At 37.0% G+C, this 10,273-nt stretch overlaps 1 protein-coding gene across 1 annotated transcript; it reads right to left on the reverse strand.

The window, feature by feature from the left end:
• Window positions 1-575: 575 nt before the first annotated feature.
• Window positions 576-5,864, reverse strand: rps27.1 (ribosomal protein S27, isoform 1). Its single transcript, NM_001159528.1, is given in 4 exon segments — window positions 576-872; window positions 4,949-5,059; window positions 5,143-5,251; window positions 5,817-5,864. Coding segments are annotated over 4 exon segments (255 nt in total). The 5' UTR covers window positions 5,823-5,864; the 3' UTR covers window positions 576-843.
• Window positions 5,865-10,273: the final 4,409 nt, after the last annotated feature.

Genomic DNA, 10,273 nt, shown 5'->3' on the forward strand with positions numbered 1-10,273 from the left:
TCATGTCTACATGACAATGCATTGAGTTGTTGCAATGTGATCGGCTGATTAGAAATTAGTGTTAACGAGCAGTTGCACAGGTGTACCCAATTAAATGGCTGGTTATTGAGGATGTTTTAAATCATTTATCATAAAAATGGGAATTCCCTTTGAATTCTTTAAAGTCATTTAATGTATTTTGTTTTTATTTTAAAGAAACTGAAGATGAGAAACTGACAGAGTATTGTATCAACAAATTAGAAATACAAAATATTAACATTTTACAAATGCCTCTCCTTTTTTTTTTTTTTAAAAGAATTTATACTATGACAATTTTAATTGAAGTGGCATAATAATATTCACATTTAAAATTGACTTATTTAAATGTACAATTCAATAAAAAGCAGAAAAATACTGTTTCTTCGAAAAATTATTAGCAGCATTTTAAGTCCTGCTGTTTAACCATTTTAGATCATACATAATGTTTGCCAAAACAACATATAATTATTCCCGACTAAACAAGATGCTAAAATCCCAGCTTCAACATTAAAGGGGACATTTACTTAACACATCAAATTGAAAACCACTTAAACTTGTATTTTTCATTGCAGTTTAATATCCTGATAAATGATGGAACATGACAATTTGTACAAAAACTCAAAACGTCATCAGCCCAAACATTTTATTAAGAGTGAGAAAGAGAAACAGAGACAGAGGGTTGAAGGGTGTTTTAAATCAGTTCTTCAGAGCCATTTCCCCATCTTCACCTTATAAGAATCAGCAGCTGTGACTGAATCTGCTCCGTCTCCTCCCTCGCTCACTCTCTTTTTCTCGCTCTCTCCACGGAAGCGTCCAGAATACATCTTAATGCTGCTTCCTTCTGAAGGAACACCCTGGAGAAACGAGATGAAGAGGAGAGGTCATTACCAAAAACAACAGCTAAGCTCATTAACAACAAAAGCATGAATAACACCCCACAATGCCCTCAAACATTTGGGAAGAAGCTCTGCACACTTTTGCACTTTTGAAACGCTCCAATTCTTAGTAAAAACCATGACAAAGAAATTTTAATTCGGCACACAAAATGAACAGTGAGCTTCTGTCAACGTTGGGCTTGTCATTGTTTAAAAGTAATGCTCTGAGACTCATTCAAAGCGGCTGATTCATTTAGAAGGAAGCCAGATACTTATTGCTTCTCAATTGCAAAAACCAAGAGACTTGCATCTTTTTTCCTCTTTTTTTTTCCCTTTTCAGTCTTTATCAGACTGATACACTTCACAATACAAACAAAACTCATCTTAATGTGAATTTCAGCCTATACAATTCTTTTAACTAGTGTATGTTACCAAGTAATGGATGCTTTTTGAAGCTCTGTTCATGCAGCTTTTGGAGTGTGTATCAAATTGGCAAGGTCATGTGATGCAAGTAGATGGAACTGTTGCGTTGTCACCATTTCAAAGCATTTAAAAAAAAAATCAATAGTTCTTGGTGGCAATCTGTGCAATAGCATAAAATCCAAATGAATCACTGAACAGGTGTCAGCTTTCACCTGATCTCAGTTTGGTTTTACGAGACTGAGTTTTAATGAGATTGATATTTAGTTAATTGTGTCCTCGTGGCCCGTTTAGAACTGCCCACCATGTAACAATTTATGAGCCTTGAAAAATGAACAGTACATATTTAATGATATTAGGTAAGCCAATTGCATTTATAAACTCTACTTTCATTTTGAAGTTAACAGTATGTTTGAAAAAGTCAATTACCTTTCGTTTTGGATGAGTTTGTGTGCATTTACACTGTTGACCAGCAGGTGCCCATAGAATGTTTTTTCGAATGCTTCATTCAATTGGTTTAATTGTTTTGAAGCTTTAAAAAGCTTAGTTTCTCACGTTACTACTCTAATATTTAATTTTCACACTAATGTGGTGGAAAATTCCTGAGATAAACAAATTATATTACTGATATTTATGTAACAAACTGAATGAGTGCTGCTCTACTGTCCTCTATTTAGCCGCAATGACTGTATTCGGCAAGTGTTGTGCTCAAGTCTGCATTTGATGCATCCTTGCTATCAAGAACACATCCGGGTCTTCTGTTGGTGGAACTTGAATTTGATGACCACAAAGCAGGAGAACATGAAGCAAGTTTGCTTAAGAGCTCAGTTTGAAACAGGGCCACTGTCCTTATTAACGGATCAATCAATCATTGACTCGTTCAATTTATTCAAAACCCTATTTTTCCAGAGCTGTTCAGTCTCGCAAAAAATATTGTTTGGCCAAGAAGGGTACTGTTTTTGTTAGCACTTAAACAAGATTGAGCTTAAAACATTGGGCTCTAAAATGTTCCATCAGGTAATAAGGCCTCAATGGGTCTCGAAACCAGCTTTTATTTGTTTATTTAAAAAGTGTCAAGTGCAAATAAAAAAAAAAACTACTACTACAATATTATAAATTGTACACTTCTTGAACGAAAACATGCCAAAACTGAAAACTTGAACTTTCTTTAAGCACAAAAACACTCAAGGATTACCGAGATTCAATCATTTAATCTAAAGAAGCATCACAATGACCTAAACAGTTCAAGAGAAAAATGCTGAACCTCTACAACAGACATCCCCAAAAGATTGAAGAACATCATTGAGATAATGAAATTCAGATCTATGACATCAACAAATATAGACTGAATATTGTCAATGGTTTTAAACATATATTTAACTTCACAAACAGGCTTACAAATGGTGCCATACCTAAAATATGACTAAATGATCATTTAAATCCGTCATTATCTGATGCCAGAAGCGGAATAACGTTTATACCAATCACCAACAGCTAATGAATACTGTGTAGCGCAGGGGTCACCAAACTTGTTCCAGGAGGGCCGGTGTCCTGCATATTTTAGCTCCAACCCTAATGGAGCTAATCCCTGCAGGGACACCGGCCCTTCAGGAGCGAGATTGGTGACCCCTGGTGAAGCGCTTTCATTTCAATATGACTGTGTAAATGTTAATCTGTGGCAAAAGCATCACAGATTCTCCAGCATCATAGGCAAAACTCGTGTAAATAGTCACTCAATTCCAGACAAAAGACACAAATAAATCATAGTAATTTAGAGTACGCACTGACTTTCAACTTGAGCCAGTCCACTAAAGACCAATTTATAGCCATACAATTCAACTTCCAAATTGTCTCTTTCAAATTCCAGAGACGCTATTGGTTAAATGCCAGGAAAGCGAAACACGGAAGCAGCTTGAAGCAAAAAGCGCGAGAATGTCTGCCGTCTGGAGGTATAATAAAGTTGATGACGACAACACTGCCATAGCCAACTGTGAGACATGTAAACTTGGGATTGCCTGCCGAGTATTTTAAGTTGAGATGCTATTTGTTTTTATATTAGATTTTATTTAGATTTACTGTTGCACTAAAGTACAAAAGTGTAGAATTTATCTTCTTTATTACTTGATTGTTTAAGCTACCTCACAGAAGTGCTCTGTTTGTTAACAAAGTTGTTGAATATTAAAATAAGCTAAATTAAATAAAATAAAAGAACATGCTGGATCTGTTTCTTCACTTTTTTATGTATTATAGAAGTATCGGATCGGGTTTCAGTATCAGCAGATACTCAAAATGAAATGACTCAGACTCGAACTCGAGGGCAAAACAACCTGATCAGGACATCCCTAGTTTTAAGTGTTTAATGTTGGTTTCAATTAATGCCATTAAAACAAATCATGAAAGAATTTAATATAACAATTTAGATGCTAAAAATGTTTTGCATGCCATTTAAATGTTTGCATAATTTTATTGGAGATTTGATTACATCGATAACAAACAACTGAATTCAATATAGGCTTTTATAAATGTAGTATTGCGAGTTACAGCCATAAAGACAGTGTTGTACTTTACCACTTTGTTATTATGTATGTGTTTGTACTGTAACAGTAATTTAGCTCTATTATACACAGCATATGCTGCAATCGCATCTTTAACAATTTGACTAAAATTGAAACTATAGGCAGAGCCATAAATGGATTAACAGAGAAAGATTTATTTTTCACCACTCAGTTGTACTAAAAGCGTACCAAACTGTCATTTTGTGTACAGCTACAGTCCTAATATTTACCATGCTGTACCGAGTAACACTTAAGAATATTTAACTTAAAAAAAATAACAAAAATCTACAGAACAAAATATATCTGTGGGGATGTCACAGGTCAAAAAATAACTAAATGTGCACAAATCCTGAATACATCAAATTATTATATAGCTGTATCTATTTTCAGTAAAGCTCAAAAAAAATGTAGACAGGGCTTAGACTTAAATCATAAATGCATTAGAGCATTTAATATATTTTTATTAATGTAACTAAAAAAAAACCCTACTGGTGTTTATCTTGAGACAAAAACAAAGGCACCGATATATTTTACAATCAACTAGAAGAACTTTCCCTGATTGAAAGAGCGCAGACTTACAGTTTAGTCTTAAACTTTGTGAGAGAAACCAAGCGATGTTTGCCTGTTTTTTTTTTTTTTTAAATGATAACGTATTCAAAAATAATAAAATAAAAAAAGAAAGAAATCTACTTGTTTTTTGGTGACAACAATTATTTTATGTTCAATCAACTTAAAATTAATATTAAGTTAATTTAATTGATTTGCGTTGAGACGACATGAAGGAATTGTGAGAAACACTATATTGTTTTGTTTATTTACTCACTTTGAATTTTTCCTGTTGTAAATAAAATATATATTTTTAAGAAAGCTGAATACACTATGTCAATGGTTACAAGTTTTTAGATTTCTTCAAAATATCAACTTTTTTTATTCAACAGACGGAAAACTCAAACTGGTTTGAAACAAGAGGGAGTAGATGACGACAACTTTCTTTTCTGCGTGTCCCTTCAATTAAGGTTTATAATTTGATTCATTTTGTTTTCAAAACAGGTCTACATTCCAGTCAAAAGCCAAACGAACCTTCTGTGAGGCGAGCTTTGCCTCCAGTGGGCTGACACAGCACAGTCGAGCAACCGACACAAAGCACCACTGTCTGTGCATGGCTGAACACCGTTGTGATCTTATAACATCCTAGAAAACAAAAGACACACATAATTAACACCATCAATGTCAATGTCGAGTGCAAATACCACAAAACACTGACGCAGGCTCACCTGGACATTTGACATCCATGAAATAAGAGTTGGGGCTCTGTACGAGACGCTTCTTCTTGTGCCTCCTCCTCTCTTCTTCAGGGGTCGGGTGCAGCAAGTCTTTTGCGAGCTATTTACAAAATAACATTACATGCACATGAATAAACTGCAGTGTCCATGAATATTACAATAATACAATGAATGCTCAACTCAGACCGCACTGTTAGCCTTTACAAGCTTATATGGTGACCAAATGTATAATCTAGGAGACAATTTCCTAGATTTAGAAGGGAAATAAAACAAATTCTGTGCAACTTGGATCTGCATGGAGCGGTTTACAGCGAAATAGAAAATGTATCCCTCTCGCACGTATGAACTCAACGTTTTCCAGCTTTTAAGTAATATCTTAATAATGTCAGACAATACAAAACATATAAATGCTTATAAGTGCGTCACGTTAAAGGATAACGTCCATGTTTTCTTCAATGCGCGCCGCCATCTTGATGGAGCGCGAACACACGCTGCCGAACCATTCAAGACTTCGCGCTTGTTTTTACGTTTATCTTTTCGCTCATGAAGTAATGCGCACGTTAATATCTGTAATACATGTTTGTTCGTGAACACGCTTCGGTTTTTAGGTCTTGATGGTTTGTTGTGAGTGTATATTGACTTGTTTTTTGCTCTCTGGTACTCACTGGCATGTTGGCGAAGATTAATCCGCTGCCAGAAAGGAAGTTCCAGGCGGAAGCAGACGAATATCATCGGACGAGCGCGGCGCTGGCGGGAAGTGCGTCATCGGACGTAGAGCGCCGACATGTTGGTAGAGGCGGGTGAGGTCGGTGACAATTCCTAAAAGTGGAAAAATACAAAATAGTTTTAATTTCTGAATCTATTCTTACTTTTGGTTAGGGTTTTTACATGTTAATGCAATGTTTATAATCTAAATTTTGAAGCTTCCAATTAATTTCAGCTTTAAATACAACGAGGAAAACAATCTCAGCCTAGCCAAACTTACTTGTTTAAAGGATGCCCAAATCATTTATAATTTCATTTTATTGTGTTTTTAGTTAGTTTTTTTGTTTTACTTTTGTGTTTTATATACTTTTGTGGTGTTAAACAACTAATTACAAATACTCAAATTACTGTAATTTAGTAGTTTTTCTCTTTTTAAAAGTAGCTTTTAAAATGTTCAACGTTACTTTTACTTTCACTTGAGTACATGTTTAGTGCAGTATCTGTACTTTTACTACATTACTTTCCCTAAACCTGCAGTCACTACTTAAAAAAATCAGTCCTGTTCTGTGTGAATCCTGTCCAATCAAATCGCACATGGAAGGTAAATCACATCATAATGAATTACCTCAAGACATGGGCGCTTTATAATTGCAGCAAACTGTTTGGAAGCATTAAAAGTGTCAATAAAGATGTCCAAAATCATCACACTCATTGACCCAGAGACTGTTTAGATGCATGTCACTGATGAGAAGATGACGGATGTTTACTTTATGATGACTGAATTGACCTTAAACACCCAGCAGGCACAAAATATCAACATGACGTCAGATTGACGTTGTACCCTAACGTCATGGGGATGTTGGATTTTGTTTGAAAATGAAAATCATCTTGATGTCAGAACTTAACTTCAGGCGAACATTAATGTCCAACGTCTAACCTAAAACCGACCCAATATTAATGTCTAATGATGTTACAGCTTCACAATGTGTGGACGTTATCACTATGACGTCTATGAAACGTTTTGGTTGCCAAACCTGACGAATAAATGTCAGTATTTGAACTCAATATGACGTTGGTTTAAGATGTTGGCTCGACGTTGAAATTTGGTCACTTTCCAACACAACCTAAAATATTAACATCTTATGACGTGTGCCTGCTGAGCAATAACAAGATGCACTACAGAATGTTACGTTTACACACACATGCACAAATGACACGTAAACGCATTAGCTTTTAACGGCATAATACTCACTAATCTCGAGTACTTTTGAAAGAGATACTTTTTACTCATACTTTAAGAAATATTTACAACAGATACTTTTACTTTACTTACACTACATTTAGGCAGTAATGGTACTTTTACTTGAGTATGAGTTTCAGTACTCTTTCCACCACTGCCCGTATGACAATTAGCTGTGGCTTTACTACAAAACACGTTGTCTCTTAACTACGAATAACCCATACTTTCAACTATGGTGTCTGAAGTAAAAATATGGTTATAGAAATGGTAAACAATGTTGGGTAAGTTACTTTAAAAAGTAATAGATTACAAATTACAGACTACCACTGGAAAATTGTAGTTTGATAACACTAATAATGTTGGTGAAAGTTACCTTTGAAAGTAATGCAAAACAATCAGGGTGCAAATTACAGGGGGATTTGACCCCCTAATTAGGCTGGCTTGTCAAAGCCAGACTACTGAAATGCTATTTAAACTTATTATTATTTTTTTTTTTTTTTTATTAATCTTCTGAGACTAAATTTCTAACTCTATCTCCTCCTAGAGCTTTTGAGCTATTACCACCAAACTTGCTCCAGACCTCCAAACTATTCTGACTCGTGTTGCTATATCTCCTCAGACTGATCCGACTTTCGGTTTTCCGAAAAACGTCCCGGGACTGTCGGAAAAATCCCATAGGCTTAACATTGGATCAAACTTTGTGAGCTCATAACTCTGCATCAGACTGTCACACAGACTTCTAACTGGGCTCATTTAACTCAGACTATCAAACTGCCAATGACTGATCACCTTTAAACTTTCTAGCCACGCCCTAGCAACCACTTTTGGACCCTAGTAACTGTCCCATAGACTTCTATTCAAAAGACTCTCATTGACTTAACATGGGATCAAACTTTATGAGCTCATAACTCTGCATCAGACTGTCCTACAGACTAATGGCTGAGCTCATTTAACTCCGACTACCAAACTGCCAATTACTGATGAGCTTTTAACTTTCTAGCCACTCCCCTAACTACCACATACTGCACCCTAGCAACTGTCCCGTAGACTTCCATTCAAAAGACTCTCATTGACTTAACATGGGATCAAACTTTGTGAGCTCATAACTCTACATCAGACTGTCATAGAGACTAATGGCTGAGCTCATTTAACTCAGACCACCAAACTGCCAATAACTGATGAGCTTTTAACTTTCTAGCCACACCCCTAACTACCACATACTTCACCCTAGCAACTGTCCTATAGAATGTAATTAGGTGTGCTATCGAATGCTTATAATTCTAACATGCTAATGACATGCCAATCATGCTAGCAACATGCTACTCATATGCTAATCATGCTAATGACATTGTAACTCATACTGGAAACATGCTAATGACATGCTAATTTGTACAAGAATCATGCTAGTAACATGCTAATTCATACTAGACTCATGTTAATAACTGGCCTACATGCATATCTTTGCTTAGCAGTGTCCTATTGACTTGGGGGATGGCTCATCTGACTCAGACAACCAATGAGCATCTCAATATGATAATGAAGCTCACAAGCCACGCCCCCAAATTGATTCCATAGACTTCCATTAAAATAGGCCAAGATGCATATCTTTGCATAGCAGTGTCATAGAGACATGGGGGTTGGTTCATTTGACTTAGACAGCCAACCACATTCAAGTGCACTCTGTAACCTCGCCCATAGCAACAAAACAGAGTACCCTAGCAACCATTCATCAACAGCTATATCTCAGCATCAGAACATCGTAGAGACTTGGAGATTGGCTCGTTTGACTCATGCTAGCAAACGGAACTTCCTAAATGCTACACATGCTAGCAGTGATTAGCTACATGCTAATATTGACTAGCCAAGTACTGTAACTTGCTAGAAATGCTTACTAAGTATAAATGTTTTATCAAGCATGTATGTAAGGCTTGCCTAGTAACCAACCAGGGTACCCTAGCAACTGCCTAGCAACCACCCAAATTACCCTAGCAACCGCCTAGCAACCACCTAGCAACGGCCTAGTAATGCCTTAGTGAGGGCCTAGCGACCACTCAGGACACCCTAGCAACCGCCTAGCAACGCCTTAGCAACCACTCAGAATACCCTAGCAACCACATAGCAACCCCTTAGCAACCACCTAGCAACCACTTGGGACACCTTATCAACCGCCTAGCAACACCTTAGCAACCACCTAGCAACCAGTCAGAACACCCTAGCAACCGCCTAGCAACGCCTTAGCAACCACCAAGCAACCACTCAGGACACCCTAGCAACCACCTAGCAACACCTTAGCAACCACCTAGCAGCCACTCAGGACACCCTAGCAACCGCCTAGCAACGCCTTAGCAACCACTCAGAACACCCTAGCAACCACCTAGCAACACCTTAGCAATCACCTAGCAACCACTTAGGACTCCTTAGCAACCACCTAGCAACACCTTAGCAACCACCTAGCAACCACTCAGAACACCCTAGCAACCACCTAGCAAGACCTTAGCAACCACCTAGCAACCAATCAGAGCACCCTAGCAACTGCCTAGCAACAACCTAGCAACCACTCAGAACACCATAGCAACCACCTAGCAACACCCTAGCAACATCTTAGCAGCCACCTAGCAACCACTCAGGACACCCTAGCAACTGCCTAGCAACGACTTTGCAACCACTCAGAATACCCTAGCAACCACCTAAGCATGCTATGTGACATGCTAATTCATACTAGAATCATGCTAGTAACATGCTAATTCATACTACAATCATGCTAATAACATGCTAATTCATACTAGAATCATGCTAATAACATGCTAATTCATACTAGAATCATGCTAGTAACATGCTAATGCATGCTAGAATCATGCTAATAACAGGCTAATTCACGCTAGATTCATGCTAGTAACATGCTAATTCATACTATAATCATGCTAATAACATGCTAATTCATGCTAGAATCATGCGAGTAACATGCTAATTCATGCTAGAATCATTCTAGTAACATGCTAATTCATACTAGAATCATGCTAATTCATGCTAGAATCATGCTAATAACCTGCTAATTCATACTAGAATCATGCTAGTAACAGGCTAATTCATGCTAGAATCATGCTAGTAACATGCTAATTCATGCTAGAATCATACTAGTAACATGCTAATTCATGTTAGAATCATGCTAGTAACATG

Source organism: Danio rerio, chromosome 19 (genome assembly GCF_052040795.2).
Source record: "Danio rerio strain M-AB ecotype USA chromosome 19, GRCz13ab, whole genome shotgun sequence".
NCBI classification, from domain to species: Eukaryota; Metazoa; Chordata; class Actinopteri; order Cypriniformes; family Danionidae; genus Danio; species Danio rerio.